The 18549-nt window shown below is 33.9% G+C and overlaps 1 protein-coding gene across 10 annotated transcripts in view; it reads left to right on the top strand.

The window, feature by feature from the left end:
* The window catches only part of FER (FER tyrosine kinase), a 500422-nt gene that overhangs the window by 231310 nt on the left and 250563 nt on the right, over positions 1–18549 (top strand). For 9 of the 10 annotated variants that reach the window (XM_036886890.2, XM_036886889.2, XM_057492762.1 and 6 more), the window contains 2 exons: positions 6–209; positions 5831–5953. In XM_036886890.2, the coding sequence (XP_036742785.2) occupies positions 6–209; positions 5831–5953 (327 nt within the window). The remainder of the gene's footprint in view (positions 1–5; positions 210–5830; positions 5954–18549) is intronic. The other variant, XM_057492776.1, reaches the window with a different exon arrangement.

The following is an 18549-nucleotide window of genomic DNA, read 5'->3' as shown; positions in this document are numbered from 1 at the left end:
TCAAGTACTATGATACAGTCCCCATAAGTGAGAAGCCCCTGGCAGAACAGGACTGGTACCATGGTGCAATTCCCAGAATAGAAGCGCAAGATCTGTTAAAACAACAAGGAGACTTCTTGGTGCGAGAGAGTCATGGGAAACCTGGTGAATATGTCCTTTCTGTATATTCTGATGGACAGAGGAGACACTTTATCATACAATTTGTTGATGTACGTTTCCAATTTAGTTTATATGTATATTTTGATGTAGTTCATTTTGGTATAATTATAATAAAAGGATGGATAGTTTGTGATAAATTCCTGTTAATACTTTAACACTTAATCTTTCTTTTTTCTGAATTCCTTAAATTTAGCACTCCAGAATTCACTAGAATGTTAATTTTTTTAGGAAATATGTATTTTAAAATATGTAAATTAAGGTTAGTTGTTACAGAATTAAATTCAAATGCAAAAATATTTAAACGTTTTAAATGTGTCAAGTTGAATTTGCACATTAAAGGTATTTTAAATTGAAAATAAAAAGAAATAATGTGATTATTACAACTATTCTTTTTTTCTGGATAAATTTAATTACAAATTGTATGCTTTTGAAATTGCTTTCAAAAATGGTGCCATGAGAGATTTTTAAGAAATATGTTTTTAAACAGTGATAATGAAATTCCTTAATGAAATGAACAATGAAAGTCAAATTTGGTTTATGATTCATGTAGGATTGAAGTTTTTCTCTTTATGTATAAGCAGTTGCTTATTGGCATTAATAAACACTAAATGGAAATTGATGCAAAAAAATTTAAATGAACTAGCCACATTGCTTGTTCTAATACTAGTTTATTTATTGAAATTTGTTAAAGTTTTGCTAAACTACTATTTATGTTTGTTACATTCTTTATTAAGCATTAAACAGGTGAAGAGTAATCTCAAATTTTGTTTAACTTTACCCACTGAGATTCCATATGAAGGAAATGATGTCTCTGTTTATTGTTTTTTACTACATGATTTCAAATAGCATGCATTTTCAAGCTGGCTGTCTTAGGATTTCAGTTTATGTCTAGACCCAGAGGGATGATAATTTCATTACAAGAAGATTGACCCATTATTATTAGGTAAACTTCAGAGAGTTTTGGTAACATCTCTCTCTCTCTCTCTCTTTATTTTTGAGGTCAATCACATACAATAAAAGTAACCACTATGTTCCAGTGGCATTTAGTATATTCACATCTAGTAATTATATTTAAATGAAAATAGATGTTGTTCAGATGGATCAAATGGAGTAAGTCCATTAAGGTTGATATTGTATTTTTCACACTGTGAATTTTGCATAGTATTCAGATCTTAACTTGATAATCGTATTTACCTACTTTCATACATCCAACCTACTGTTTCTAGTAATATGTCATTTCTTATATCTTTGGCAAAGTCTTTTATAATTTGTATGTGCATTTAAGTTACGGATGTAAATACCTTCCCTACTATAACCTGTGCTCACGTTGGCAATATTTACAAAAATGGTATGAGAATTATAGAAGGGAAAGGTAAAGTATAAATTAAGTACAATTTATATGAATATCTCATTTTTCTAAGCTGTAAATGTTAATATTTTTAACTGTGTCATACATCAAATAAGGCTGAAATATTTCCCTTATTACCACTTGTAGTTTAAAATATAACTATAGAAATTAAATTATTAGAAACAAAAAGGAAAGGTCACTTGCAAATAATCACTTGTCCTTAATGTTGCCACTTTGTTTTAAGTAACTAAACTGAACAGCATGATACATTCTAAAAATGATGTTATTCAGTTTCTTTCTGTCACTGAAATTTTGCATTAGTTATTTGTAAGTATTCAAAGTGCCATTTTTATTTGAGAAAGCTCAAGTTTATGTTTTATATTTTCACTTTTAGGTATTTTACCAAAACAAAAAGGAGTGTTTTAGCCTTCTGTTTTTACGTAGTATATTTGTCTTAACCTCTTTCAAAGATGATTTTTCCTTCTTTCAGTTTTCTTTTTTCTTTATTTTTGCTTATCTTCGATTTTTTTTTTCAAGAGATCTACTCAGGCATATTATACATTCATTGAATCCCCTTCTCATTTTTGTATGCTTATTCTGTTCTGACTTCTTTGAATGATAACAGTCCTCTGGAAATATGTATAACAACAAAAAAATGATTGTGTTTTTTATGAGCTTTTCATTTGTATGCATGACTGATTCTTAAGTAGCACAGTAATAACTCAAAAACAAATTTTAGATGCAGTAAAGCTTTAAAAACAAAAGTAATACATGCTCTTGGTAAAAATTCAGTAATATGTATCATGGAACACATTCTTCATAATACTATACTCCCTTTGGGTTCAGTGAGGTTTCTTGATATATTCTAACTATATATATTTATATAATTACATATGTATCTATACAATTATATATCTCTATATAATTTTTATTTTACCAAAATCGAGTTAGCAATATTTTTTATTCACACCTCTTATTTTTTAAATGACATATCACATAATAGTTAAAATGTAGTACAAATAACAATCAACAAAATGATCTTTGTAGAAATTTATTCTATACCATTTTTTATGGCTTCTTTGGAACTCACATGAGATGATTAGTGGCAACCTTAGTTTCAAAGAAAAGTCTCTTATTTAAAAATTAGTTTGGATTCTCTATCATATTATTATTAAAACCATATAGGAAAAAGTTAAAAAATAATCCATCTGTATGTGAATCTAAACTCAGATCATCTGAGCTACAAGAAAATTTATACAGATCTGTACAAGGTCAAATATAGTATTTGGAATTTTGAACATATCAGGAAACAAATCCTCAAAAATTTTAGTGGATGTACTGTTCTTATGCTAGATGCTTAGCCAGATGTTAGAAGCATACAGTCTTAGCATCATTTTTAGATTTAGTACTATCGTCATCTTTAAAAAAGTGAATTAATTGGTTTTACACTGTGTTAAGACTCTGAGAACTCCCTGATGCCAGAGAGATTGCTTTAAAAAATAATTCCTAGGAATCAGTTTCTTATTTCAGCCCAAGAAGTAAATCCTGTTGCTTGTATCACTTACTATGTTAGTCCATCATGATTACTATGTCAGTGGCAGACAATTTTCTTTAAATTAAAAACTAGATATGTTTTTAAATTAAAATTTCCATTACTCTATATTGTTATAGAGGTTATAGAATTACAGAGGTATATTAGTTATAGAGGTATATATAGTTATAGAGACATATTAGAATTTTATATAAGACATTATGACACTAGTGGCTGATTTGAAATTTCATTCTGTGTGAACTTCATCTTATTACCTACATTGTATTAAATACTGTACTTTGATATTCTGAGTTTCATGTGAGTGTGAGAACTTTCCAGTATTCATTTCTGATCTAAGTTGCCTTGCTTCTCTTTTTAACTTCACAGTCATTTTATACGTACTGCATTTCATTCATTCATACACGTTTATTGATCCAGGCAATATATGCCAGGTTCTACACCATGGGGATACTGTGATGAACAGAATAAATGTAAAAATTTATCACTTCATGAGCTTACATTGTAGAGCAGGAGTTAGACAATAAACAAGATAAATAAGTAAAATATATATGTTAGATGGTGATAAGTTCTAAGGGAAAAAATTCAGTAAGGAAAAGAAGGTAAATTTAGTTGAAGTGAGAAAATGGATATTGAATATTGTGTAGGGTGGTCAGAGTAGACCTCTCTGCAAAGATGACATTAGATGATAGACTGGAAGGAAGGAAGGGAGCCATTGACCATAAGGCCAGCTGAGGAACTATTCCAAGCAGAAAATTAAAATGCCATGAAGAAGGAGTGTATATAGTGTGCTTGCAAAACAAGAAGCAATGAGCGTGGCTGAGGGGGTGTGAAGAAGGGGGAAGTTTAGTGGTAAGAGATGATGTAAGAAGAAAATATAGAGGGCAGATTATATAGAGTCTTATATACAATAGTAAAGACTTTGGCTTTTGTTCTGAGGGAGATAAGAATTTTGAGCAAAATTAATGGGATGATCTGTTATAACAGGATCCTCTCTGTTTGCTATGTTAGGGTTAGGCTGAAGGAAGATAAAAGGAGAAAGTGTGCGTGTGTGAAGAATCTTTAAGATCTACTCTTGGCAGCTTTCAAATAATAATAGCATATATTTGGTTGAAATATTATTGTCATTATTGCTGTTTTTACATGGTATGCATCTATAATCTTGCATTTCTTCTTTTCTTATCAATTTCATATAAGAATGCCTTCTAGTATATTTAATTATTTACAGATAGCGAATATTCCTTGAGAAAATGTAATTTATACTTTTAAGTGTTCTTTAAATATGTTTCTTTTCATATATCCAGATTTGGAATTATTTTTGTAATTCAGGCTTTGTTATTTGTATGGTGATTTAATGATTGTGTACCATGAGCCATATACTAGGCAAAGTGGTTTGCATGTTAATATTTAGTAAAATTGCATAGTTAATATTTAGAGGTCAAAATATTTTTTTCCACCAATGAATAAACTGAGACACTGAGGAAACTTACCAGTGTATTGTATGCCTAGTGATATAATAGTGTCTCCAGTGTGAAATATTCTCAAGTATCATCGCTAATACAACATAAGAGCTCTGGTTGCAATGTACAGAAACTATTTAGGCAGTTTGCCTGATTGACTCTAACACAAACTGCCTGATTGAATGATATTCTATAGTTAAGTGTTAAAATAACCTAATGCATGTTTGTTCCTCACTTGAAACTAATATTCATTTAAAAGTTGTATATAAAGTCTGATAAATTAAATCTTATTTTATGCTATGGAAAAATGGAGCTTTTTATAATCTTTTAACTGGAAAAATCTTCCAGTAATGGATAAGTAATATCCAAATTTAGGTAGTTTTGAAAGTTCATATTTAACAGAGAGTTTTCTTAAAATAGAGCACACTCATATCTGTATCTGTACATACCACTTGTATATTTATAGGTGAGCACTTTGGAAACAATCTGATGGAAGCTTTTACTACATATGTTGCATTGCTGTGCTTCTTGCATAAAGAAGTAGAGCCAATAAGATATTTTTTCCTTGCTAAACTTATTGATGTCAGTTCATCCATATGATAACTGACCTGCAAGCCTGTTTGAAATACGGAGAAAGAGAAAGGGGTCTTGTCAGTTTGGGAAAATGTTACTTAACCTGATGTTATGAAATCAAAAAGTGCTAAGGTTTGAGTATGCTGGTATCAGCAGTTTTGTTGCTGTGCATTGGTGTGTAAATGACTGAGTGCTTTTGATGAAAAACAATACAGTAATTATCCTAGTATATAAAAAGCAGTTGCTAATGTATTGATTAATAAGACATGAATGATCATTAGAGGTTCTTAAAAAACATATTATATTAGATATACTCCCTCAAACTTTTGACATTATTTTTGATCTTGAAGGTTTTATCAAATGGAACATATATCTAAATATATGTAAACTTAATTTCTATTACTTAACTCAGATGTATTCCATGCTTTATTTCCTTTGGCTATCTTTTCAGCAAAATGCATTCCAGAGCTGTTAGTTTTTCTTTTTCTTCCTTTCTTTTTAAGAATTTGAATTATGTATAATCATTATGACAATTAATTCCTTGATGGGAAGGTAAATTTTTTAGCATCTTGGAGTTTTATTTATTTATTCTTATTTATCTTCTTGCCCATTCACTACTGTGAAGTATATTCACATTATTGTGCAACAGTAGGTTTTCTTAATGGAATGTAATTTTTCCTGAATGTAGTCTTGCTGGACCAAAGTCTTCTTATTTATTCTATTTTATTGTTCTTTCTCCAGAATATGTACCGATTTGAAGGCACTGGGTTTTCAAACATCCCTCAACTTATAGATCATCACTACACAACAAAACAGGTCATCACTAAGAAATCAGGTGTAGTTCTGCTGAATCCTATTCCTAAGGTAGGTCCATATAGGTACTCTTTTTTTTTTCAAAGAATGCTTTGTGAGTTAACATTTTTCATAACAAATAAACTTCTTAGATTATTTATAGAAGTTTGGAAACAAAAGGGTTGTGTGATTGCTACTAGTATTAATACGGTTGAAACATGGGATTTCTTGGGTCCTATTAAGTTAGATTGCCTTTTTATTCAGTGTTTGCTGAATTATTTTTATAAGTGGTCTGTTTTTTCATTTTTCCTTACCAGTTGTTCTTGAAAGACATGAGGTTTTTCTTCACCTTATAAGATTCAGACTTTAAAAAGGTTCAGGTTACAAAAGATTCTAAGATGCAGAACTTAAAAAAGTATGTCTAGCAGTTTATGAATAAGTTAGAATTTTAATTTTGGATGTTAAGTTTACAATCTATTATAAGACACTGGAACTTTAAAAGCTACAGTCATCAGGTAAGTGTAAATCAAAACCACAATGAGACATCCCCTCACACCAGTCAGAAGGGCCACTTACCCAAAAGACAAGAAATACCAAGTGTTCATGAGGATGTGGAGCAAAGGGAATGCTCCAACATTGTTGATGAGAATGTAAATTGGTGCAGCCACTATGGAGTATGGAGTTTAGAGCAGGATGGAGGTTCCTCCAAAAACTAAAAATAGAACTACGATACAACCCAGTAATTCCACTTATAGGAATTTACCTAAAGAAAACAAAATCCCTATATATTCAAAAAGATATATGCACCCCTATGTTTAGTGCTGCATTATTTACAATAGCCATGATGTGGAAGCAACCAAAGTGTCATCAATAGATAAATGGGTGAAGAAGATGTGGTACATCTACACAGTGGAATATCATTCTTCCATAAGAAAGAAAGAAATCTTGCCATTTGCAACAACATGGATGGACCTAGAATGTGTCATTCTAAGTGAAATAAGCCAGGTAGAGAAAGACAAACACAATATCATAACACTTACATGTGGAATTAAAAACAAAACAAAACAAAAATGAACAAAACAGCAGTAGATTCATAGACACTGAGAAGTGGCTGGAGGTAATCATGGGGGAGGGTTTGGGGTTCATGAATGGGTAGGTGAGGGGGATAAAGGGGCACAAAATCTCAATCATAATATAAGGTGGTCATGGGGATGGAAGTGCAGCATGGCGAATATAGTCAGTGCTTCTGTAACATTTTTTATGTTGACGGTAACTGCACTAATTGGGGTGAGGATGTAATAATGTTCGTAACTGTTAAATCACTGTGTTGTATACTTGAAACCAATACAATATTGTGTATCAACTATACTTAAAAAAAGAAAAGCTACACTACTTCTCAAAGGCAGTAAATCATAAATTTCCTATGTGGAGCCCAGGAGCTGGGTGGGAATTTATTCTAGGTCATTTTTACCTCTGAGACCTATCACGGAACATTCTTATATGTGCTTTAAGAGTTTTGTGAGATAAGGAATGAGTATGAGGAAGGTTTGTGTTACTAAAGCAAAACCTGTGGGATTGGATCAAAGTAGAGCAATGGAGCTGGCTCAGCTTCTTAGTACTTTGATGTTTCAGGAACTGAGACAAGAGTCCTTTCCTTTGGGGGCCATCTATGAAGAACAGTGTAGAAATAGGAAAGCCATAAATGTGGTAGGTTAGTATTTGCTGATGAGATTTTTCTATATCTAGGAATGACTTAATATGAAGCACGTGTTATTCACAAGAATGCTAGTATATAATCCAGATTCAGCTAAGGAAATTAAAACCAATTGTTATATTTCCTTTGTTCGTCTAGAACATAATGTCTATCTTTGTATTTATAGTACTCAATCTTCTAGGGACTGAGCTTTAATATTCCTTGCACAGAAGATTTTGAGAGTCAGTTGCTAAACACTAATTCTGTGACTAAAGAATTGGCCTTCTTGCACAATTTCTATAATTATGAGATTTGCTCATTCTTTGTTAGTATTTCTCCATTAACTTCTCTACCCCACCTTACCCCCCATTTTAATTGCAGAAAACTCTATAAAAGTTCTTTAGTCTGAAACGGGTATCACATTTTTTCTCTATTAAAAAAAAGTCTGTCAGTGTTTCCTCTTCCATCAATAATAACTGATATTGTTTTGCAGAATTCTAAGAGCTCAGTTATGGTCCTCTAATCTCATGGCTTCATTTACTATTTACAGATCAGTAACTTGCAAATTGATATTTCTAGCTCAGATTTATCTTTCCCAAAACTAAATTTTTCTATTTTTCTAAAAGTGGGTTAATCACCATTAAGTCCAAAATATATCATCCTTTTTTAGTAAATGGTACAGGTTTCCTCCACTATCCAAAAGTAGAGCATTAGTATGAAACCTTTCCTAAGCAAAATGGTGTAAAGTGAAGCAATTAGCCTTTTGCAAAAGTGAAAATCTTCCTTGGATTTCTTTTGGATAGTGAGAGCAGGTACTAAGGCAGGTCTTTCATAAAAGTGAAGGGGCATAAAGCAAACTTTCAGAAAGTGGAGGAAATCTGTAACACGAGATACTCAGCTCCTCAAACCATAATATGAGTCATTTTCTACATCCCCTCTTCATCATTGCCCTCTTATTGCACTTTAAGGGACAGGAGTTTGGTATACTTAATTGTACATTTGAAAGTTTGTACTTAAATTCCCATATCCCAGTATGGAATAAAATTCAGTGCACTGGAGCCATATGAGGTTAATGGCATATACAACTGGATTTTCAGATATCAATATCTCATATCACACACCAACCAGGTATTTCCATTGTCTACTCACTGAGCCAGGCCTGAGAGACCAAAGCCACTAAGGAGCCACATAGAAATGCAGATCTGGGCTGGAGTATGAATGTGTAGTTTCAAGCAAAGCTGTGCCCTTCATTATATAAACTTTTCCATGAAACAAGCCTAGACAAGTGGAGTAGATTCTCTAGGCTGTTACATGGCCAGTTATTCTTTCTCCCAAGCCCTCAACACTGGCTGTGGAGCTGATTATTCCATTCTTTTTTAGTACTATCTATGAAAATAATTGTAAACTGAAAGCTATAGAAGATTAAGGGGCTATATATAATTGTTATATGAGATAGAAATTTAAAGTATATCTGGCTGGCTGTTAACCTGATCTATTTATGATATTTGAAATATGCAAGTCATTGTCTCAGTTTGTTATAAATATTTTTATACTTGATTTAAGGAATCATGTTACTCTTTTAAAAGAAAGTGACAAAGCAGAGGTTGTGAAAATTAGACTATTTTCAGCAGGGAAAAAATTGATAAAGATTTTTTTATGGTGTTATTATTTGTTATGGATCTTCCTTTGAGAAGTTATTTGTAGTCTTGTAACTAGAATCTATTTCTTGATTTAATTTGTGTAAGAAGTTAATGTCTCTGACCATATAATGTGCTATAAAACATCTTATTTTCATCTTGCCAGACTTCATTTTTAGCCTACATAACGAATGCTCTTTTGGTCTTAATATAATTTCTGTTTATAGCAACTTCTCTTTTCCCATTTATTTCTCTCATACCTATGAAAATATATCCTCATAATGCCTAACTAGAGGACACAGTGGCCAAAGTAGTCTCTTTCTTCTCTTCAGAAGTACAGGAAACTAGACAATACAGAGTTAGAGAAATTATTTAATGTCCCCATGGTAATGAAGCTAGTGGGTGCCCGAGCCATTTACTCCTCACTCTCCACTGGCTGATTTATCCTATACTGTTTCCCAAAGCCTGTATAAAGACATAGAAGGTGAATGGCATTGTTGTAAACAAGGGTGTGGATTACCCATTATCATCATCTCTATTTAGGCACGTTGGGTATACACAGGGCTTGTCCTATACTCAGTTCAGTTTCTTTTTTCAAAGGTCATTTCATCAGAGAGGCCTTTTCTGACTACCATATGTGAAATAACATCTCACCGTCATATGTTCCCTTTAATTTCTCATTGTTGTGGTTCTGTTTACCTGAAATTACATTATATGATGTAATTTTAGTTGTCTGTCTCCCCCAGGTGAAATGTAAGTTCTGTAAGGGCCAGAATTGCATATAGCAATTAGTGTAGCTGTATCCTCAGTGCTGTATGCATAGAACAGTGCTGGTGCACAGCAGTAAACAGTTGAAGAATTGAATTCATTGAGCAATTGCTAGTAGCCAGGTACTTGCTGAGCTTTTTATATGTATTGTCTCATGTAACCGTTGTATTTCTATTAAGTTAAGTGTTGTCAACCCCATACAATATCATTGTTGTTTTTAATCTCTTATAATATTATGAATGAGGAGCTGAAGCTTAAAATGGTAAATGACTTGCACAAGATAACAGAACTGATAAGAGGCAGAGCTGGAATTGGAGCCCATGTTCTTAACCACAATCTGTCTAGATTGTCGAGTCTAGACTTTAGAGACTAGAATAAACAGTTTAAGAAACATGGATGTGAGTTTGAGTATCTTTGATTCCTTAAAATGCTAATTTGAGGAAGAACTAAACATATTAGAAACTCCTATAAAGGAAATTTCCTATGAAGAAAATCATTGCATGTAATATTGGGTGGTAGAGCTGGGATTTGAGGTAAAATATAGATTAGAAAGACATCTACTTCAACTTTAATATTTAAATGGTATCTAAAAAGTTTATTTGCCTTAAGTTTAATATTTTTTCAGATTTAGTTGTTTTTTAAAAAATTTCTTTGTGAGCAGAAATTAAAGTTCATGATTAAATTCAGGTGAGTTAGGCAATGAGCCATTAAGGTGTACCTTAGGCAAATGACTTGCTTGCCAACTTAAATCAAGTAATTATGGCTCTTTATGAAAATTTGATATAGGATACCAGAGTATTAGGCAGCTGTTTGAGAGCAGAGTAAATCTTTCTGTGACAGAAACTAACTTGTCCTTAGGTGATAGGTTCAGTGCAACTGCATTCTTCAGACACATGAAAAGTACAGGTCTTAAAAGATAAAAGCTGGACTTTTCATTAGGGACTCTATTCTTTTTTTTTAGTTTCAGACTATTTATTTTGCTTTATACTAAAGTTATGTAGTTTGCTTCTTTCACATTACTGTCAAATGATTTTCCCTTTATAGATGCTTATGATACAGTTTTTGATATGTTGAAGTCTCTTATAATTTAACATTTCATGGAATGAAAGAGACTTCTCTTTCCTTAAATCTACATCCATGGTCTTTAATCCTTAATTATTTAATTAAATTATTAAAAATAATTTAAAATTTTAATAGGTGATTGGAAAATATATGTGATTCAGTATTTACTTGTTTAACAAAAATTTATTTCATCTTCATTCAGTGCTGTGCAGTGTTGTGCAATATGTCAGAGTCCAATAAATGCTATGACAGTGAAGCAGGTCAAGGAGATAAGACCTGAACATGATGAGAGCAGGATTTAAAAAGCTTTTGAAAAGCAGATGCATTTTTAAAACAGTGATCAAGGAAAGCCTCCTAATGAATTTTGAGGAGAAATGTGAGCCAAACCAAGGAGCTATCTGCATGGTTATCTGCAGGGGTAATTGTAAATGTAAAGCACTTATTAGTACCTTATGAATACCAATTTATGAGAAGAATGCCAACTTGAAACTGGTAGGGCCACAGTGTTATTTATTGGCCAACTATCCTTGTGTCTGGGAACAGTGTTCCTTGGTAGAACTGAGGAGCTGTGGAGGCTAGCGTGGCAGAAACAGTGTGCTTGAAGGGGAGAGTGATGGAGGTAAGCACTAAGTTTTCATTAACTTAATAACTAATCCATAGTGACTTAAAAGGTCAGTTGTTAATTACATAATTTAAGAAATTCATTTGAGTAGAAACAGCATAAATTTTATAAGTTCATAGTATGTCTCTCAAAAACAAAAGATTTATATTTAATAGTGTTAATGAATTTCAGGAGAATATTTTTGTAGTAATATGGCCCTCCAAGTAGTATAAAACACATATTTTTAATTTCTAAGAACTTTTTTTTCCCAACCCTTTTTTTTCCCACACAACCAAGCAATTAACTCAATTCAGATACTACTTACCTGGAGATAAGAGTCAGATCCCACAACCCTACAGGTTAAGGGCTCAGTCCTACAAGATGGTCCCCCATGGTCTTTAGATGCCATTATAAGTCTAGGTGATACCTGTTCTGATCTACCAGTTGTAGATTGTAGGTTCCAACAACCCCCATATTGGGTTCAGTTAATTTGCAATTTGTAGCTCATAGAACTCAGAGAAACATTATACTTACTAGATAACCAGTTTATTATAAATGTATATAACTCAGGAACAGCCAGATAGAAGAGATTTATAAAGCAAGGTATGTGGGAATGAGCACGGAGCTTTCTTGATCTCTGATCTCAGCACTCTCCCAAATCTTCACACCTTCACGAATCCAGAAGCTCTCTGAAGCGTGTCCTTTTGGGTTTTATAGAGGCTTCATTACATAGGCATGATTGATTAAATTGGTCACTGGGCTTGAACGCCAGTGGTCAATGATTTAATCCATCCTTTCTTCCTTCCCTGGAGGTAAGAAGGTGAAACTGAAAACCCCAACCCTCAAATCACAAGGTTGGTGTCCCTGGTAATCCATTGATCCTTGATTACCTGAGGGCTTTCCCAAATGTCACCTCATTAACATAACAAAATCACCCTTATAGCTCTTAGCTATAAGTTTTAAAAAAATATTTCCAAGACTTTTATGAGTTCTGCCAAAAATGGAGACAAAGACCAAATATTATTTCTTAGTATACACCACAATACAAACTCAGTAATATTATTTTAGGAGACATCTAGCTGTCTGTGCTTTTGCAATAATTCTCTTATGCTGTCATTTGTGTGGGATATTTGAAAAGTTTACTGTATTTAAAATTTAAATATAAATAAGAATCTTTTTTTACCTCTTGAAAAGAAGATAATTAAATATCATGTCAAATTAGATTTCACAGAAACCCAGTTTGGAAAAGAAAGTTCTGATAAATGTTGCTGTTAAGAATTGTATTTAATTGCCTCCTTTAGATCAGTTATTAGGTCTGTTGAGAGTGGAAGTGCACAAAAAACTGCAAAATGTTCTCTTTAGGAAACTCATCAAGAATATATAAATCTCCATGTGGACCTCCGATTTGAACAAAAATAATCCAATTTTAAATGTCTGTTTTCACCATTCCCATCTGCATGATCTGGGGCAAGTCCATCTCCTAAAGAAATCTTCAGCCTGTAATAACCCCACATGGTTGTCATAAAGGTCATGTGAGAAAATTTCTGTGCATGTATTTTGGCAACTGTGAAATAACATAGACTTTCTCATTTAAAAACTTTTTCACAAGACAGACAAATAACAGAAGGCAAAGACCGTAACTGCAGGGGGAAAATATTTTCCCAGCCCAGGGCAAAATACCTTTGAAGCGAAATCAGTTAAAGGAAGAAATAGAGTGGGAGAAACCCATTTATTGCTTACAAGCAGTTGCTCACTTCTGCTCACCTGTGTCTCATGCCACCCAGCTGCAAAAAGGGACCAACCTCTCTGGTCCAGCTATGCCCTTGCTCCCCCTACTAATTACCTATTGATATGGAGATGCACCAAGACCAGGTGAGAGATTCTGGAAATATTGCAATTTTACCCACAGCCTACTTCTCCAGAAATCTCACCTCACAATCTACTTACTCCCCATCTTCCATAATGGCCCCTGTGTGAGAAAACTGGAGCACTGTAAGCAGACTAATAACATACAATAGCAGCAGCAATAAAATTTTGATAATCCTCAAGCCAGAGGATTCAGCTAAGTTCAAAGCCCTATGCAGATTTAGTTCATAGCTTGCCCATTCCACAGGCAGTCAGTAGCTGAACGGATAGGGAGGTCAGAGCAATCATCACACGGCAGCTGCAGTCAGGGGGTGGGTCCAGGCCACAGGGACTGTACAAGAAAATAACCTCAAGGGCGATAGGATATGTTTTCATGACACTAGCATAGGCAAATCTTGTCCATCAGGTAGGATGCATGCAAGAGAGTGGTCCTGTGATAGGACACTGGCAGAATGGGATCTTGTCCTGGTCTAGTATACCAGACTTTGAGCCCTCTCCCTGTGAGAGTTACAGTTGGATCAGTAGATAGGGCTATGGGAGGTACATGCACTGGCCATCCAGATAAAACAAAACTTCATTAGATACTCTTACCTCCAGGACATCTTGGCTACACTACCATGACATTTTGGGGACCGTTCTGCTGTAACTCTAGGAACACACAAGAGGCCAGCATCCAGGCTTTTTCCCCATGGTCCATGTGTTAAAATGTCCAGGGCTATATCTACTCAACAGAGTCTCCAAGGTTTAATGCAGTTGGGGCTGCAGCAGGATGTTGCTCTGCTGGCCATATCCTGGCTTCAGTAATTCCTCTTTGGTGTGCACATATAGTTGTAGAGGAGAAGCCGCAATGTGTGTTAGCATGTCCACAGGACTCAAGGCTTCTTTTGGGGGCTTCTCATTCAAATGCCCTGTCACTGTCCATAAGCGAACTGACCAGCCCTGTAGTCTGGTGGTGTCTGACTTTAGGCCAGATTTCAACAAAGCATTGTTTCTCTCTTTTCAGTCACAGCCTGTCTTCCTTCCATGCTCTTACCTCCCCCAGATCTGCTAAAGTACTAGTAGCCTCACTTATAGGTTGCCCTATGTGAGGGGCAAGAGCAGTCACTAGGGTCCCAAAGAGAAATGGGGGAACTATATGGAGCACCAGATTTCTCATTCCTATGGTGAACAACTCCTTATCAGGGCTCTGGGAGTTCATATGATAGATATTTTTTATGCCTAGCTCTCATAACACCTGCTGGAGCTCTGCATATGTTTTCTAGCTAGTGGGTAAGCATGGTACCATGATTGGGCCAAACTGCCCTGATGGCTGCTGTCAGCCAATCTAGAAGCACCTGATTCCCTGAGGTGTGATGGGCACTTTGCAACCATTGCCCAATTGAAAGGTGAGTCATCAGGGAAGCAAGGCTCCCAGATAAAGCTGCACCCTCCACCGTTGAAGCCACTGGGTCCTCCCCACTATCCATAGAGGGGGTTCTGGGTATCCCCTTACCATCTCTAGGGGCACCCAAGGGTTGCACCCATGAAAATGGATTTTGGGTTCAGATGTCCTGCTGACTACCACCAGATGTAACTCTAATGACCTGGCTGCCAAAAGGGACCCCACCCAACCTCTCTGGTCCAGCTATGCCCTTGCTCCCCTTTGTAATCACCTATTGATTCACCTACTTCTCTCCGTCCCTTAGAAACACATATTGATATGGAGATGCACTAAGGCCAGGTGAGAGATTCTTGAAATAATGCAATTTTACCCACAAAGACATTTAGTGCATAGTCTGTTGATAACACTTTACCTCTATTATTTTTTAATATCTTTTCAATGACTGTGAATTGAATATTATCCCCATTATTAGATGAGAAAGCTCATAAATTAAAATTTACCCTAAATCACATTTCATGTGAATTTCAGTTATGTCCTGAAACTGACTCTATTCTATTCATTAACTTTTTACTAGCATAAATTACAATCAGTAGTCTCAGTAACACCAGTAGTTCAACAATTTTTTTCTGTATTCCAATATTTTAGCACCAGAATGTAACAGTGAACTTGACAGTTATGGTCTTATACCTTATGAAACTTGTATAGCAGGAACTATATAGCATATTGTGCTTAGAGAGATGTGGGATAATATTTTAATATTTAGCTTTATTTGGGATAGTCTAGGAAGTTAATTAAACTTGGATTTTAGGCTTTATCCATTTAAAAAAATAAAAGAATCCTGTTGTAGCACAGATAACACATAGACTGACTTCCAGTTTTTTATTGCAAACTTTACCGGCAGTTATTTTGAGAAAGAGCAATGTTAGACTAAAAAAATTAATAAACCTTGGAGACCACTAATGTTTCTTTAAGTGAACTCTTAAGATTATTTCATCCTATATCCTGTTTCATCCATAAGCTTAAGTTTACCTCATTTTTTTTGCTCTGAATTTTTTTATAAACATGCAGTTGATATAAAAATTATATTGGTTTCAAGCGTACAACATAGTGATTCAACAATTGTATACATTACAAAATGCTCACCATAAGTATACTTACCTATGTCACCATACAAAGTTGTTATAGTATTACTGACTACATCCACTATGCTTTACTTCTTAATCCCAGTGACTTATTTATTCTATAATTACAAGTTTGTACCTCTTTATCCCTTTCATCTTATTTCACCTATACCCCCATTCCCTTCCACTATGGCAGCACCAGTTTGTTTTCTGTATTTATAAGTCTGTTTATGTTTTGTATGTTTTCTTGTTCATGTGTTTTATTTTTTTAGAGTCCAACACATAAATGAAATCCTGTGGTATTTGTCTTTACTCTCTGACTTATTTCACTTAACATAATACCCTTTAGGTCCATCCATGTCACAAATGGAGATTTCATTCTTTTTTTATGGCTTAGTAATTATTCCATTGTGTTTATGTACCACATCTTTATCCATTCACCTGTCCAGATATGGACACTTAGGATGCTTCCATATCTTGACTATTGTAAACAGTACAGCAGTAATATCTTTTGCTAGTAGTGGTGCATACATATTTTCAAATTAGTGATTCTATTTTCTTCAGGTTGATACCTAGAAGTGTAATTAGTAGCTTCTATGATATTTCTACTTTTAACTTTTTGAGGAAACTGTAGTGTTTTCCATAATGGCTGTACCATTTTACATTTCCAGCAATAGTGCATGAGGGCTTCCTTTTCTCCATGTTCTCACCAGCACTTGTTATTTCTTGTCTTTTTGATATTGGCCATTCTGACTGGTGTGAGGTGATATCTCACTGTGATTTTGATTTGCATTTTCCTGCTGATTAGTGATGTTGAGAATCCCTTCATGTATTTTTTTGTCCATCTGTCTGTCTTCTTTGGAAAAGTGTCTATTCAGTTCATCTGCCATTAGTTGGATTATTTGCCCTTTTGGTGTTTAGTTTTATGAGTTATCTATATATTTTGGATATTAATCCCTTATTGGATATATAATTTTCGAATAGCACCTCCCTTTTGTAGTTTGTATGAAATCTTTTTGTTTAGTATAGTCCCATGTGTTTATTTTCACTTTTATTTCAATTACCCCCCAAAATTTCTAAGGCCAGTGTTCAGTCCAGAGTTTACTGTCTTGTTTTTTTTTTTTTTTTAAGTTTTATGGTTTCAGGTCTTACATTTAGGTCTATGATCCGTTTTGAGTTTATTTTTGTGTATTTCATAAGACAGTAGTCTAGTTTATTCTTTTGCATGTAGCTGTCCTGTTTAGCCAGCACCATTCATTGAAGAGACTGTCTTCTCCCTTTTGTATATTCTTGCAGTTTTGTCATTTATTAATTTACCATATAAGCAGGGTTTACTTCTGGGCTCTTTACTTCATTAAATATCACATATTTAGTTTGAGGATCCAGGTTTATATATATATATTTCTTACTTGTCCTGTAAATATTTGATAGATGATGGGAATAGGCAGAGGAGGCCCAAGAGATTCAAAGAATAAGTCACTGGAATTTTTTGAATGCAGGTTGAAGGGCATGATTTCATATTTATAGCATAAACATTGCCTGAAGTGTTTGTCAGTTGATCATTTTAAGTATTTATGAAAACTTTTGTATTCATAGACTTGGGAAAGCATGTAGATATATGTGAGAAAATGTATAAGTGGTTTTCTGGTATGAACATAGTTGCATAACTTAGCTTTTTCCCCCTTGTTCCTTGTTGGAAACCAAGGTAAAGAGAGTAACAACACAAAAAGATATCCATAAACTGCATTTTCTTTTCATGAAACTAAGAGCCATGTCTAATTCACTGATTTCAATGTGTTATGGTAACCAAAAGTACCCTAGGTTAGGCAGACATTGTATAGCCAAAGTTAAGAGAAGATGCCATTAAAAAACCCAGCTACTGTAGATCTTACTGAGCTCCAGCAAAAATACCTCTTGAAAGTGAAGAATTCATTCTAAAGTTCTAAGGCTATATTCCTTGCTTGCATCAATGGATATAGGGAATGATGGGGGAAATCAAATTTTATATTTCGCTTAAGTTATATGGCGAAAACCACACTTGGAGGAAAATTTGAAGCCTTAAAAACTTATATCAATAAAACAAAAAGAGTGAAATATGTGGGTTAAGTATGCAACTCATAAATTTAGGGAAAAAAAATCCACAGTTAAATAAAAGTAAAGCAGAAAACCAAGAATCAATAAAGTAAAAGCATAAAGGAATGAATTAGAAAAAGGGAAAACAAATATATATAATAATTACTTTAAAAAAGATCAATACATAATCAAACCACTTGCTGATTGAATCAAGAAACCCCATAACACAAAAGAGCTAATCTCTTTAATATAGAAAGAGCTCCTAGAAATTGATGGGGGAAAAAAAAAGATGACCAATGGTAGGTAATTACCATACTCAGTAGAATCAAGGAAAAGTAAATATATAATGATATATCATTTTCCCACCTATTAGATTGGTATAAACTCACACTTTAATTATTTACTCTTTTGGCAAAGATGTGCAGAAAAGGCCCTTAGATACTTTGCTGATGAGGGTATAAGTTGG

The sequence above is a fragment of the Manis pentadactyla genome, chromosome 2 (assembly GCF_030020395.1).
Source record: "Manis pentadactyla isolate mManPen7 chromosome 2, mManPen7.hap1, whole genome shotgun sequence".
Classification (NCBI taxonomy): domain Eukaryota; kingdom Metazoa; phylum Chordata; class Mammalia; order Pholidota; family Manidae; genus Manis; species Manis pentadactyla.
This window is presented reverse-complemented; position numbering and strand designations above follow the sequence as displayed.